The 16858-nt window shown below is 32.1% G+C and overlaps 1 protein-coding gene across 1 annotated transcript in view; it reads left to right on the forward strand.

Moving 5' to 3' along the window:
• Window positions 1–6545: 6545 nt before the first annotated feature.
• The window catches only part of LOC106460945 (acetyl-coenzyme A transporter 1-like), a 13535-nt gene continuing 3222 nt past the window's right edge, over window positions 6546–16858 (forward strand). The window contains 6 exon segments of the mRNA XM_022387747.1: window positions 6546–6564; window positions 8220–8271; window positions 9862–10478; window positions 11868–12022; window positions 12654–12844; window positions 15871–16080. Coding sequence (XP_022243455.1) covers window positions 6563–6564; window positions 8220–8271; window positions 9862–10478; window positions 11868–12022; window positions 12654–12844; window positions 15871–16080 — 1227 coding nt within the window. The 5' untranslated portion in view covers window positions 6546–6562.

Consider the following 16858-nt stretch of genomic DNA (forward strand, 5'->3'; position numbering starts at 1 on the left):
GGGGGGATCTTACCCCCCCCCTCCCCCGTCTCCCCCGTAAATCTACTCCGTCGGTGTAGCGCATAAATATCTTTGTAAAACAGAAATGTTCATTGAATTTTCCAAATCTAATATGGTGTAGCAATTACTTTCAACTGATACTCAACCAAAAATCAAAAACAATTGCATTCCCTACAGGTCAGCACTCTATCTATCTATATAATAGCCAAATGTCTGTCTGTCCTGCTCTGTAGCTAGAGAACGGTTAATCGTAAAATATCAAAATGCTTATTTTCAAGAGTACATTACAGAAAAAGTTTGTTTGTTTGTTTGTTTTAATTATGCACAAAGCTACACAAGGGCTATCTGTGCTCTGCCCACCACGAGTATCGAAACCCGGTTTCTAGCGTTGTAAGTCCGCAGACATACCGCTGTGCCGCTTACAGAAAAAGTATTCATTTTTTACAATTCCTAAAATTTCATATCGTTATCAGTATCGATCCGTCAGTCTTCGTGTGTACTGAACGATCAATATGAGAGAGAAAGAAAACTTATTAGGAACAAAAATATCTTTTTGTGGGGTAATTTCACGATAAAATGGGACTTCCTCCGTCAACTGATTGAAATAAATATTTGAAAGATAGTAGCATTAAGGGAAAAAACGCATAAAGAGGGGTACGTGTTTGGGTATGTATTTATCGTTGTTCAGTGTTTATTATTTTTTATGTTTTTTCATGTTGGTATTATATACATGCATTATTTTATTGTACCATCTTGAATAAATTGAATTGAAATTGCACTTATAGAAATGATATATATATATATATATATATATTGAGACACTCTATTATTGAACTGATAGATTACAAGGAAGGCAGCTAGTCAACAGCAGACACCGCCAACTCTGGGCTACCCTAGTCTCACTTAATAGTGGGATTTGGCCGTTACTCTTATAGCGTATCCATGGCCCCAAAGTGCGGCGTACGTTTTTTTTTTTGCGGGAACGACACGCGAGCCTTAACCCCCCCCCCCCGAATTCACATTCCGGCACGCTAACAGTCGGCCACACCCAACCCTAAATGAATTGATGTTGCTCACATGTATAAATATATTACATATTACACATATTTTCTTCAAGTTTTCAGTAAAACAGCTTATCATCAGTCGCCGTACGTGAATTGAATGCTTGTTTATTCAGGTCTCGCATGATAAAATTAACGTTCGCTTATCATTTGATAACAGAACATACGCACGTACTCTTGACAACATCTCAAACTTACGTTAATTTGGTTTCATAAATGATGTATGCTTCAGGTTCTTCATCGTTTGTTTACTAACCCTTATCAGACCTTTTACTGGTATCTATTGAAATTTGACAACAGCAGATAAGCGAATTCCCCTCCTTCACCTTCTATAATATAAGATGCTTTTTTTTTTCAACACGCGGGAGAAAATGTCCATATTTTTATTACGTTTTTCAGTAGACAATTTTCAATACTCGTTTAACTTACACTGATGAAAGCTCACTTAGTTACTGATTATAGGTATTTACAGCTGCAATTAGCTATCTGATTTATTGAAGTCAAGACTTTTTTTCTTATACTGCCACCTAGTGGCACAGCGGTACGCCTGCGAACTTACAACGCTAGAAACCGGGTTTCGATGGTGGGCAGAGCACTGATAGCCCACTGTGTATCTTTGTGCTTAACGTCCAACAAACAAACCTTTTTGACTATTTTATAAATCTATAATGCACAACATACACATATATATGATATATTTACAGTATTTAATGTACTCACAAGCTGTTTTCTTTCGCCTATTTTTGCACTTCCTCTAGTAAACAAAATGTCGTCTTTAGTTTTGTTTATTCGCATGATTACGTACACATTATCTGCCACACGCAGAAGATGCCATCATTAACCCTGGCTTGCTGTGGTACAAAGTTTGTTTCACACAATGCTACCCTAGGGCTGAAAGGGCGAACATGTTCAGTGAGGGGATTCGAACTTGCGCCCTGCAGAGCGCGAACCGAGAGCCTAACAACTGAACTATGTCAAGCCCTAGTGGACGGGATCTCTAAAAGGGAAATGAAATATTCCAGCAATAAATTTTTAAACATTGATTAATTAGTAGTAGAGTTATACCTTAAGTCTTTTATCGATCCACAATTGTACAAGATTAACGAGAGTTATACCTTAAGTCTTTTATCGATCCACAATTGTACAAGATTAACGAGAGTTATACATAGAGTTATACCTTAAGTCTTTTATCGATCCACAATTGTACAAGATTAACGCCAGTTTATTTTATTTAAGTTATTTTATAGATCCTTTGATCCATTTGTTGGTATACTAAATTTGGGAATGACCAGTTAAAGTGTAATTAAGTAAAAGTTGTTTTTTTTTATTGACCACTAGGGGTAATAAACGAGAATATATTGTGTAGTTGCAACTTTAATAATCATGTTTTGTTTGTTGTTAAGCGCAAAGCTACACTATGGGCTATCTGTACTGTGCCCACTACGGGTATCGAAACCTGTTTTTTAGCGTTATAAGCCGTCAGACTTACCACTGTACCACTGAGAGGCTAACAGTTATGAACTTGTATAAATAATTTAACAGATAGGTTTATATATATATATATAAACTCACAAAGTATGTTTCAGATAGGAAGCCGGACGTAAGCTAGTGGTTAGCCTGTTGTGCTCTTCTAGTGCTTTCGAGTGAACTTATTACATAACAGGGCAGAATGTAATCAAGATGCTCACTTTTGGAAGAAAGCATGAAACTCTGTACAAGGGGCTTTTGAACATGCTGATTTTAATTTTTAATGGAGGAAATATCTAGTCATTACTTCCTATTCAAAATAATAGGGGGCAAGATATGACCAAGTACGATTTACTGTTTCTTTGTTTTTTAACATTTACAACTTTTGTTTGAGTTTTATTTATAAAACCTTCATCTTCCTAAAAATAGATATTAATAGATGGAGTATTTCAATATCAATGGAGTATCATCATACATGGTTCTTTCTACAGTTCTCACCCTTGGAGTACCATCATTCTCTAATGTACGATTCTTAGTTATTTCTACCTCGTGCCCCAGTGATTCAGCGGTAAGTCTGGATGCTTATAATGCTAAGAACCAAGTTTCGATCCCCGTGGTGGACACAGGACAGATTGTGGAGCTTTGTGAACACCAACCCACAAACCCAATTTCTTCTTATCTTACCCATGGAGTATCATTATGCCTTAATATTTGCTTCTTGGTTCTTTCTACCACTCGTATCCTTACAGTATAATCAGATATTAATTTTCGCTTCTTGTTTTTATTTTCCTCTCTTACCCTTGGTAGTATCATCATGTTATAATGTTCACTTCTTGGTTCTTTCTATCAATCTAGTTTCATCATCTAATCTTGAAATATTTACGCCCATGGCCAGATCATTCAGTTTGTCCAATTCAATAAGATTCTGAAATAATGTCTGCTCTCTTGTTGGCTGAGCTTAATTATAACTAGATCTATCAGGAATGCCCCTGTTTTCTCTTGACAAATGACAATTAGAGTACAGTCAGACGGTGTTACCCAAGTAGCTGATTGATAGGAGGAAGTCTATTTTCTTGGAAATTTTTTCGTCCTGTGATCAGTTAAGGTTGACTACACTATGCTTTATTAGAGCTCATCACTGTTGGAATCTGAAGAAAAAAAAATAAACGTCACAGTACTTGACAAAATTAATGTAATACTGATTGCAATTCATAAAAGTCAGTTCATCATCAGGTCTGTGGTTGCTGTAGATTCATTATCATATCATTTACAATATTAACGCTACACATCAGCTGTGTGCATTTTAACACGAGTACCATGAATATGTGAAAAATGTGGACGAACAAAAAAATCCTTTCATATACCCCAGAAATAAGATTAGTGGTATTGTTCTAACGTCTTCTATCGTTGAACCGGTTCATTTTGGATTATTTGGTAAAACTAATAAGAAATCCAGTCCACATAACATTAACAAATTAATTTATTTCTTCTTCATTACAGCTACATTCTCTTGTAAGCCTAACTTCAAAGGGAAAACTTTTCAATACGAACTACTGTAGATCTAATTCAATATTAACATTTAATTGAAATTTCCTTGGTTGTTAACAAATGCTGGCTAACTTACTGATTAGCTTACAGAAGCTACTATAACAGAAGCTTTACTCGATCATTCTCACGCCGAATACTTTACTCTAAAACTTTTCATTTAATGCTTCAGTGAACTAAGTAATTGCTTATTTGTATTTATAACTAATGTACCCCCGTCCTGATATTAATCTAAGAGTCTCGTTTTAACGTCATGTGCCCTCTAACTAACATCTAAGTTAAAATATTGAAAACATAGCCTATGATAGTATTGCCCCCAGTAGCACAGGGGTATGTCTGCGGACTTACAACTCTAGAATCCGGGTTTCGATACCCGTGGTGGGCAGAGCACAGATAGCCCATTGTGAAGCTTTGCGCTTAATTACAAACAAACAATATTATAGTATTAATAGGTTTTGCATGGTTCAACATCAACGCATAGTTATCTGAAATTAGAGCCAAATATTTACCTGAAACGTTTGAATATCTTGCGAATTAAGGATTAAAAACTGTTTACTTTTCCAGCATATGTGACTTGATAAAGAAAAATGCGTAAGTGATGTGAGATGAAAGGATAACAACTGGATGAGGAACGTTTATTACTGTGATGTACGTATAGCACTATGGTGTCTTGGAAAAGTTCCAGTACAATGCTTAAGTTTGTAGAAACAGAGACAACTAATAAAAAAAAATACTTTCCCAGCATTATTTGAAGGACAATGAACCTATAATATAAATTACTTTTTTTACAACTTCACAAAGTTGCCAATACAGCCATTTACCAATACCCATCCCTCGCAATTTTCTCGCTCAATTTCCTGCGATCTGGTGGCTAGGATGCTCAACTCGCAATTTGTTGGTCGCGAGTTCGAATATCGTCATCGAACACATTCACCTTTTCAGCCATGTGGGCAATATAATGCTACGGTCAATCCCACCATTCGTTGGTAAAAGAGTGTCCCAAATGTTGGTGGTGGGTGGTGTTGACTTGTTGCCTTCCCTCTTGTCTAGCATTTCCAAATTAGGGACGGCTAATGCAGATAGCCCTGGAGTAGCTTTGCGCAAACTTCTACAAAACATACACTCAATTTTCAGCATGAAGGATTCCCCAAATCACTTAAAATCAGTAAGTTTCAAAACCCTTTACTATCAAATTTTATGTTTTCTTCCGGATGTGAAGGTTGTGCCAAATATGTGACATATCTGCTCCACTGTTAGGTTTAAAAGATTTATTGAAAAATCAGTTGTAAGATAATAGAGACTCTACGGTTGGTAATATATATATGTGTTGTCATCAAAGCTAAAATTCCCATATATAGCTTAAAGTAACTCATAGATAGAGTGGATTAAGCACCTCTGAGAAAATAATTCAATAATTTTAAGTTGACATAAAAATATTACAAATGAAAATATAATAGTTTCAAATTACCGAATGGTCTGATAGATGTTGTGACATTCTCTATAAAGTGCTATTTGAAGTGTCCTATCCTTAATATTGTTTTATTATGTCTCAACGCAGATTTCAAACATATTGTGATGAAGTATGATATTTTATTATTTTCACAGTGATATTTTATTTGAATTATAAAAATATAGAAAGTGCGACTTTATTCAAGTTCAGTATGACTCTGAACGCTCTTTTATGCAATGAACTTAAAAAGGAATTCATTAATAAAACAAATAAAAACAGACTAGAAATGGTGTTAGTAAATTATCCAAAAGTTAGAAAATTAAATTTTATTGATTTTAAATTATTGTAATGACTTCATAACTGATTTATAAAAATGTATTATTTGAAGCCACTACTGTAGTCATTACAATAATTTGAACTCAATAACACTTTTACAGTTTTCAATACGTTATATTCGTACAAGTTTAAAGCTGATTTACCTAGAAGAAGAATTACGAGTTTCAAATTTTAACGTTTATTAAAAACTATTCTTACTTACTTGTTTTATCGTATATTCTGAAATTAACTTGCTGAGCATTTTTAATTCACGGTGGGCCCCAAATAAGTCTCAGGGCTTATAACTCTAAAAATGGGATTTCGATAACGGCGGTAGGCAGAGTAAATATAGCCCATTGGTTAGCTTTGTGCTTAACAGTAAACAAAAATTCTCTGTGTAGCAGAAAGCTAAGGCAAGCATTTGCCTTTCCGCAAATTATTTATCGAAATAACTCTCACAATGAAATTCGTATGCTTCAAATTAACATATTCTCGTATTGTGGGAACGTATTCTGCATAAATGGCGATTAATCATGCAAGCATGTGTGCATTTTAAAAATTATAAAACTAAATCCTTGTATTTACTTGATTTTTTATTATTGTTATTATTTTTCAAGAGGTTAGAACATAGCGTAGTCGTTATGTTCCAACCTCTTTGTTTTTTTCTCTTAGACACCAATCTTCCACACTTGCGATTTAAGACTCGTTGTTTGAAAATGTTGTTATGTAAGAATTAATTAAATAATGATTTAGAGGTTTTATATATTATAAAAGTTTCCATAAATGTGAAATCGGATGGGTAAAGATGGCGCCCTTACTTTTTCGCGTAAAGTACACGTCTGCATTGAATACTTGTACTAGGCCTAATTACTATGGAAACTGTGAGTTGTTTCAGTGTTAAAAATGTTTTTAACCAACATGCCCTAAAATTTGTGTTAAAAACAACTATGTTTTTTCATGTATTTTATTTTGAATCAAAAATGAACAAATTAAGAATAATTTTGAGGAAAAAAAAAGACAATTGGAGTTAACGTAATTTTTATCACGTAATTTAGGCTTTAGTCTAGAGTATAGACATATTTCAGTAATTGGGTTCCAATGGCAAGTAATGCTTCACCAGTATTCGGCGTGACTTAACAATATTTTTAGTTTTACGTAGGCCCTATGTTTGATTAAAATATGACGCAACTTACATTTTTATGTGGAGTTTATATTCTTTTTCTTACGGAAATTTCTTAAGATATTTTAATAGAATCGAGTATTGTATGATATTTATAGGCTTATACTTCATTCCTGTGAAGTTTTCTCAGGGCATTCTGTTGAGTTCCGCTTCGTGAAAAGTTTTTGTGAAATGTCCCCTTGCAAGCTTTGATTTCACTGTAAGTTTTATCTGTTTATCTTGATTCCATTCTTATTAAACACCGTAGCACTTACAATAGTTTACAGCCATTAATATTAATAGTAATAGATGGTGGTTCACTTATGTGCATGTTGTTATTCTTCTATTTCTAGGATCTTGGGTTCTCTAAGAATATACATCAAATTTTTCTTTGTCAGACCATCTATTTCTCTTCTGATAGTGTTACAGGTTGTGCTTCTTCTGCTTTAATTTTTCATATATGTTTGAATGAAAGTTTTAGGGTTTTTGTCATTATGTTCAAGTGTATTATGTATTTTCTGATATTCATTGAGGTTTTTTAGTAAAAGGAGTTTTATTTTCTCATGCATCCTACTGTGTCTCTGGTTTCTTCCTTGAGGTTGGTATTCATGAGAGGTCTGCCACTTTCTGTTAACCCTCAAATTACCAGTTTCTTTATATATTGTTCAGTACCAGTGGTGTCAACATATTCCATCATATTGAACAATGATATACTTTTTACCTGTCACAATGTTCACTGTAAAGAACTCTACTACCAAATTGGGTGAAATCACTCATAGGAGGCCCAGTAGTAATTAGTTAGAATAAGCGTTTGATAGTATCTATTTTTTGTGTTACTACTATGTCATTAGGAACCTTTTAACCATAAAATCAAGGCCAACAAGCAGGTTATTGCACAAATTGTTTCAAAAAATGTCTTCAAAAAGTTGATGATGTCTGCGGTCCCCATTAGTAATTTTAAGGGCTAGGAAAGGTCACTCAAAGCTTTGAAGAATTAAGAATAAAGGTCAGGAAAAATTCTCCTCAATGTGGTAGGAAATGGCAAGACAAGTTCCTAAAATAACAGATTATTAAAACTCTAGCAATTTTTTCATGCAGAAAAAAATATCTAAATGAGAATTTAAATTTAGTAGTTCTAGAAATGTCAGTTTCCTAAAATATGTAAATTGTTTTAAATAATTGTAATTACAAAATGTAAATTATGACCTTTTCTTTTTAACAGGGTAGTCTGTGAAAAAAAGGTTCCCAACCCATATTTGTCTGACTTTGAAAAGGTGATTAATTGCAATTTACATATTTTTTTCCCAATCAACAATAACGATATTACAACATATGCATCTTGAGAATAAATAAACTATTATTATGAAAATTAGTTCTGTCCTTGCCAAGTCACAGCATTGTTAACATTGCTTGTACAAGCAAAAGAAATATAAAAACATGTCTTATAAGTCTGTGTCTTGTCTCTATATGCATGTACTTTGATAGAGTATATTGTGGTCTTAAGGAATAGTTACACATCATGTATGAGAAAATACAAGGAATATGGAACTCCTATTGCATTAATATGCAAAAACAATTTAGCATGTTACCAACTCCCTGTGTGTAGCATCAAGTACGGAGATTGATTTGGTTATTGTAACTGATATTTTGATGATACAGATAACTTTACATTTAAATGGACTAGAGACTCAAAACATGATATGAAAAATATTGAGAAATATTATAAATAGAAAATCAAAGCATGTTTTGAACTTGGTGTGCAATTAGAAGCAGACCACCCACACAAGCTCACATCTATCATAATCTAACTGTTTCCTAAAGTAGTAATAAACATCTGTCACTAATTGTCAGAATTAGCACTGCACAACAAGCCAAACAGTACTGAATGAGATGGTGATGTTTTTGTGGTAAATTTAGCACATAATGAAGCTAGGACCAGTAATGTGGCAACAAACGTCAAATTTGCACTGATGGCATCATACTGCCAAATGAAGCTTGCACTAGTAATAACACTGCTGATTGGTCATCACCAAGGATTAGACATCATGGTGTGGCCAAAGTATACAAAGATCCTCTACTTGACCATTTCATAGAGTTGACAGGAATCTACTTTTTCGAGGTAGTCGTGATTGAAGGTGCACCTGTTGAACACTGATGAATTATTCACAGTAGACCAGCAAATGCTGTGACATGTCTCATTGCCTCATATTGTGTGTAGTGGAGGTTAATGCATATTTGTATATCTATTTTATTAGTACAGTTTATTATGGAGCACAAGTAGTTAATTTAGCCTACCCCTCATTTTGATAGTAAACACATATTTTTATTTTGAACTCAGTATCTCATACAGTGACTTGTTACGTTCAAATATATATATACTGTAATCTACATTTACATCTCTATCTTGTGCCTTCTGGTAATCAATAATGCTCTTGAAAAGTTATGACCACCTTGGCAGAAGTTCCAGGGTTGGTAGGTGATATCTCCACAAGCAAAAGCTTTCTTAATGCATTCATCATATCTTATACCAATGTAAAATTAGCATAAATCTCATAGCTTAAAATAAAATAGTGCAATAAATCAATTTTTTTAAAGTCAGTCAAAACATGTAAAAGAAGGATACTTTTCTCTAGAATCAGCTGTTAAAAATTTTAGTATTATCATATTGATCATTGTATTGTGTTTTATACATACCAATTTTCTCAGTAATAAAAATATAAGCATTCTTTCTAGTATTAATTAAAAACTTGTTAAGTTTAAAATGCATACATAAACTGTATTTTAAGTAGACATTAATTTAATTTGGTTAAGCTAATCACATAAATAGAAAAAAAAATGTAGATAGATAAATTTTTTCTTTCTAGGTTTTTGTGGATAACCCAACAGGTATGGATGCTCGCAAACGTAAGCATCCACCAACGCCTCACATACCGTCAGAAGAGACAAATTTTGACACAGAATTTTCTCTACCCCACGTACCAATGTACATGCATGTAGACAGAGACTCTAATAATTTTGAAAATGATCTAAATGAAAATACTCAGAATCATTCTTTAGGACTGAAAGGAGACAGAGCCAATATTGCGGTATTATTCTTTCTTTATGTTTTACAAGGAATTCCATTGGGCCTTGGCAGCAGCATACCAATGATTTTACAAAATCATGGAATTAGCTATAAGCAACAAGCACTCTTTAGTTTTGTACATTGGCCTTTTAGTGTAAAGCTTTTATGGGCACCAATTGTAGATTCTATATACTCGTCCAAGTTTGGTCGTCGTAAGTCATGGTTAGTCCCAACACAATACACCATAGGCATATTTATGCTCTTTCTGTCTGTTTATGTCATGTCACTCCTTGGCGATGAGACCCAGAATATCCAACCCAATGTTTTTATTTTAACAACAGTGTTTTTCATGCTGAATTTCCTAGCTGCTACTCAAGATATTGCAGTTGACGGCTGGGCATTAACAATGCTATCCAGGTAATGAATGTTACAGTAGATTACAGTTACTATTTAAAGTAATCAACTGACTATCTGTAAGAATGCTTTACAAGCACCTATTTCATTAAATATCATCTTTATATATATATTTTTTAAAGTGTGTGTGTCTATATACATGTATATGCATATTATATTTTAATACTTAAAACTAGCATTTGACTTTTTTTTTATAGTGATTAGTATCAGAGATATTGTCTACGGTTTGTGGATGTTTTTTATGGTTAATTTTGATAATACTTCTTTTTATTAATTAATGTTTTTGGATTTTGACTACCAATGCTAAATGCTTATTCTAATAAATATTTCTCTATTTGCCTAAATAAATATATATATAATTTTGTTGTTGTTGGAGCAACAGTAATGTTAATATTCAGCAAAAAACACTGCAGTGTTTCTTCTGTAAATGTAACCAACCGCTGTCTTTCTCTCATATTTTTTATCTGTAAAATCTAATGTATGAGACACTTCATAACAGTTTACTTAATAAGGATTAATAAAAGGGATAACACTTGGATACTCATAAATGTACAATTGTTTGGACTTTGCGACACTATTGTATATACATGCATGGTAAGATGAAATAAGTAAAAATGCTCAAATGTTTCAAGAGTAAAAGATGCTGAGAAATTATTTTTTTCAATTGTTCCTGAAGTTAGTCAAGTATAGTAGAAAGATTAAGATTACCTCGAAAGTCAAGGTCACAAAGAGAATAATTTAGTTGTTTTTATTTTTTGTTACCTGTTTGTTGGCAAACATGGAAAATTATAGACAATGAACCATAGTTGTGTAGGCTAAGATGACTCTCAGTATTCATAAATTAAATTAATTTTAATTAATTTATCTGGCAAGTTATAAGCCTTGCATCTTAACCTCCAAGTGTCTTCATGGTTAATGAAAGGGTAAAGTATTTCTTTTTTGTTGATAATCTGGTGTGGTTACTAAGTTAAAACTTTGGCTATATGTTTTATATTTCAAGTATATGCCAGTTCAGGTTTTATCCAAAGGACCTAACTTTATTGGTTGAAACTCCTTTTAAATTGTTAACAAGGCATGGTAAATTATCATAGATTTTAGTGCCTTTAGACTTATATGTACTCACAAAGTTCAATAACCTTTACTCAGGTTTTTAACATTTGTACGACATATTTTAATTTTTCATGCTGTTGGTCATTTTCTCAGCATTTTAACTATGTGACTTGTTTCAGTTAATTAATTAACTGTAATAATTTCTATGCAAAGATTGTTTGAAATAAAACTGAAGTTTATGCTAGAACTTACAAGTATCATAAAAATAGGTAACTTGTCACATGATTTAGTTATTGTGAAACTTAACATATGAATTCAATGCATTCTTATTTTTTTCTTAAGACATAATGTTGGACATGCATCTACTTGCAACTCTGTAGGCCAGACAACTGGATACTTTTTGGGTAATGTAGTATTTTTAGCCTTGGAGTCGTCAGACTTCTGCAACAAATACTTACGCACAGAGCCACAGCCTAATGGTTTGCTTACACTGTCTGGTAAGCTTAATACATAAATGATTTTTTATCTATTAATTAAAGGCAGTGTAATTTCTAAGTTATATATTTTGTAGGTGTAATGTGCATCTATCTATACGAAGAAGCTTTGTTTAAAACTTTGATTTCTTAAAAGAAATATATACTAATTATTAAACTATAAAAAATGACTGGTATAATACAGAATGAAATAAGAGAACTTGTTATGGTAGAATGTGTGTTTTCATCACTTTATACCAAAAAAAAATTGATTTTAATATAATTGTTTGTAACATGGACATGTGATTTATTTTAGTAAAAAAAAAACATGCCAGTATAAAAACAGTATAAGTAAAATTCTAAAACTTGTAATTTAAAAATTAAAGAAATTATGCTCTAAGCTCATCTAGTCCGTAGATATTTTACAACTACTTGTAAAAGCACTGTTAACTTTATATGTTTTATCACTAAAAAGCAGCTTTTTGAAGCAAATGTAATGTTGACTCCTGACTATGAGTAGGTTTGTAATGTTCAGTTTTCAAGAACATGTCCATGTTTTGCTATTACAAATATTAACATTTTTTGTATATACACACAATAGATCTCTCTCAAAGTTATCCTTTTATGTTATCGTTTGTTTTTTTTCTATTGACAGGTTTTCTTTACTTCTGGGGAGTGGTATTTCTTGTAACAACAACCCTAATCATGCTGTTTAAAAAAGAAAGTGTATCTGAACATTTGATGAAAGATGGTGATTATGGTCTTGTAGGGACGTACCAAATGCTTTACAGGATTCTGTGTCTACCAAGTGTCCGTGCTTTTGTGATAATTCTTCTTACTTGTAAGGTGAGTTCTACACCAGGTTATTTCTTTTTAGCTAGATTGTAATCCTTCATCTGATAATATTTTTCTTTTTTTTTGAAAAGCAATAAATCAAACTAATTAGACTTTAAGAAGATTGACCACAAATGTTTCTTTATTTATTTATTCTAAGCAATCTCCTGTTTTTATTGTTGAATATTATGTTAAAATATGGGATAATTACGTTCCAACATATGTATGGCCTTTGGATACCACATCTATGTTAACTTAACATTGCTGTATTCTATGATGTATATTGTCATAAGTCTTGTGAATGAATTTATGTTGGTTCCACCACAAGACATCAAACATTGCTGTGTTCTGTGGTGCATGTTGGCATAAGTCTTGTGAGTGAAATTATGTTGGTTCCACCAGTTGTGGAACCAACATAACTTGACTCACAATACCTATGACAACATGCATCATAGAACATAGTAATGTTCAATGTCTTGTAGAACATAGTAATGTTCAATGTCTTTACCTATGACAACATGCATCATTTACTATTAATTAATGACCATCAAGTTCACTATAAAAAAAGTCAAATACATTTACACAATTGTTAGATTTGACAATATGTGTGAGCTTTAATCTTTAGTGATTCTTCATTTTTGTACTTCAGTCAATGTCTTCTGGTGGAACCAACATATTTTCACTAACAAGTGTGTGAGGTGAACTGGTTTAGTAACATAAACAACTCAAGTTCACTGAATGTCAAAGTTGATAGAGTAAAAAGGATTGTTAATTTCTATGAAATTCACTTTAATATATTTCTCTGAAATTAGAAATACCTAAATAAAAACGTTGAATACAACAGAAATCATCAGACATAATTAGTTAAGTAAGACATGTACAGGCTAATCTCTACATAGACAGCTGTATTAGTAGTTTATTTTCTACAATAAAAACTATATTATTGATGTTTCAGTATTAACCCATTCACTTTGGCTGCTCTAAATGTGCACAGTTTTTTCAAGCCATACACCGTATATGGCATGCTCACATTCAACTGCCAGAGGCAAACCGTATCCTATATGGCGAATCGGCAGTCAGTGTGTTCAAAATAACTTATTTGAATATGATATTGTTTTTTTTAATTGAAGTATTTGCAGACATTTGTGTTTTTCCTCTGTAGATATCATAACAAGTTAATAAAATTATAGTTCGTACTCAATAAATGTAGGTTATTCTATTGGAAACTATAAGCTATGCTCGTTGTTGATATGCTAAATATCTTTTCAAATATAGCAGAGATATGTAATGATATGCAGATATCTTCCAGTACAACGTTTAGATGATCAAATGTATGAAATAGACTTGCTGCTTATATTTGTACACTGAAAAATTATTCTCGTGTTATTTAGCATTATTAACCCATTAACTGCGGATGACGGATATTTTCGTCATTGAAGTTCTGTGGCTCAACTGCGATTGACGAAAATATCCATCAATCGCACATATATAACTATAACTCTATGCGAATGACGATAATTACCGTTTTATTGTGATTGATGGCAACTCAGTTTTATCTGTGAGTCAGAAAACGGCAACTGAGCTGCTCCTGCAGCAGTTAATGGGTTAAATTATTTTATTGGATCAGGCATGTCAGGTCAACAAATAACAGAAAAAGACTCTTTCACTGCTGTGCTTATAGATAAGCAACTTTCCCAATGAGAAGGTTTTCTTAAATACACAACAAAAGCATACATGTTTTAATATTTTCATTACATATCAGAAACCGGTAAACTTTGGGAAATTTGAAAGAGAATATCCTTTCTTCATGGTGATACAAAATTTCAAACTCACACTTAACTAATATTATAATTTCCAAGGTTAAAATACAGGTTTTATAGTTTGTCCCCTAAATATTCCTTAGCAGTGCTCTTGAGGGGAACATGTTTATCCCCATGGTAATGAAAGAGTTCATTTGACCATGAGATGTCAAAGGTTAAAATGTTGCTCTTTGCCAGTTTTAAGGTTTATATGTCTTATAAATTAAAGGTGTGATTCCTCATCTTCTTTATACCCAGCACAAATGATTCCTTCCGTGATGAGAAATAACTCTTTCTGAGAGTTTGGTGAACTATATTTGGTATTGACTTTAAACACAATCAGGTTCATAAGTGAACTGAAAGTAAAGTAAAATATGTTTTGGCCTGAACGTATCTTTATTAATAAATATCAATATATACGTGCATTTTGATTTAGTTATGATGAAAAACCTGTCGCTAGGATTTAAGTCAAGGAAAACTTTTGTCATGATATGATCAAAAATAAACCAGTCAGAGGATATAAGTTCTTTGATTCATCACTATCTGGTTTTTAACCATAACATCAGGTCAAGATTGATATCAACAGAATATTTTTCCAAGTTGTTTTTAAAGAAAAAAATTGTGCAATTGATACAAGTCTTTGTGGCTATATAACAGTTGATAGAAACACTGCTTAATTCTAGTTTTCTTTGTTGAATTTGTCAGAATAATACTTTCTTTTCATCCTAAATATGTATAACTAGATATTATGAGTAACAATCCCAAAGTATTTTCAAGGAAAGTGTAGTATCCTTCAATTTTTAAGCAATTCAAGCAACATTCTGTTTAGTCTCAAACATCTACATTTGATTTATTTATTTTTTTCTGTATAAGGCACATCTTAGTAGTTGTTTCAAAATATAATGGTGTTAACACTAAACTAATATCTCTCTACCATATAACATTGTTTTCGTAATGCAGATTTTTCTGTAGTTTATAGTATTTCTTTACAGATAGATATTCAGGCCTTTTTTTTTTTCATTGTCAAAATATTATAATTATGTTTATACAGTGTATATAATGTATTATGTAAAGTATCTTAAGAATCATGACAGTCAAATATTGTTCAAACTTGCTTTACTTACATGTTGCATAATGTTGGTAAATTGTACATATTGAAAATTAAAAGCTTCTGTAACTGATTAAAGAATTTATATGTTACTACAACATAGTAAATGTGTTACCTTCATTTGGATTTAGATTGGATTCTCAGCTACAGATGCAGTTACGGGTTTGAAGTTAATTGAGGCTGGAGTACACAAAGAGCATCTTGCTCTCATGGCCATACCTATGGTACCTCTACAGGTATTATTGCCACTGACCATTAGCCGGTATACTGTAGGACCAAGACCGTTAGATGTTTTCCTTAAAGCCTTTCCATTCAGGTATGTAGATAAAACTACCGTGCAAGAACAGATTAAAATCTCAAAAGCTAAGTGATTATTTTTTTTAAAGATTTTTTCATTGTTACCAAGGTGAAATTGAAAACAGAATCTGTGATATTGAGGCCTAATGCATTCTTTTATTGGCCGTACCCTCTACGTCTCAGATTCTCTTTTCAATTTCACCTTGGTACAAAAAAGAAAAGAAATATATAACATATGTATGTATATTTAATCATTAAACAGTCGGTCTGCAGTATAATATTTAACATATGTATGTATATTTAATCATTAAACAGTCGGTCTGCAGTATAATATATAACATATGTATATTTAATCATTAAACAGTTGGTCTGCAGTATAATATTTAACATATATATGTATATTTAACCATTAAACAGTCAGTCTGCAGTATAATATTTAACATATGTATGTATATTTAATCATTAAACAGTTGGTCTGCAGTATAATATTTAACATATATATGTATATTTAACCATTAAACAGTCGGTCTGCAGTATAATATTTAACATATGTATGTATATTTAATCATTAAACAGTCGGTCTGCAAGTATAATATTTAACATATGTATGTGTATTTAATCATTAAACAGTCGGCCTGCAGTATAAAATATAACATGTGTACGTATATTTAATCATTAAACAGTCGGTCTGCAAGTATAATATTTAACATATGTATGTGTAATCATTAAACAGTCTGTCTGCAGTATAATATTTAACATATGTATGTATATTTAATCATTAAACAGTCGGTCTGCAGTATAATATATAACATATGTATATTT

Source organism: Limulus polyphemus, unplaced genomic scaffold (assembly GCF_000517525.1).
Source record: "Limulus polyphemus unplaced genomic scaffold, Limulus_polyphemus-2.1.2 Scaffold867, whole genome shotgun sequence".
NCBI lineage: Eukaryota > Metazoa > Arthropoda > Merostomata > Xiphosura > Limulidae > Limulus > Limulus polyphemus.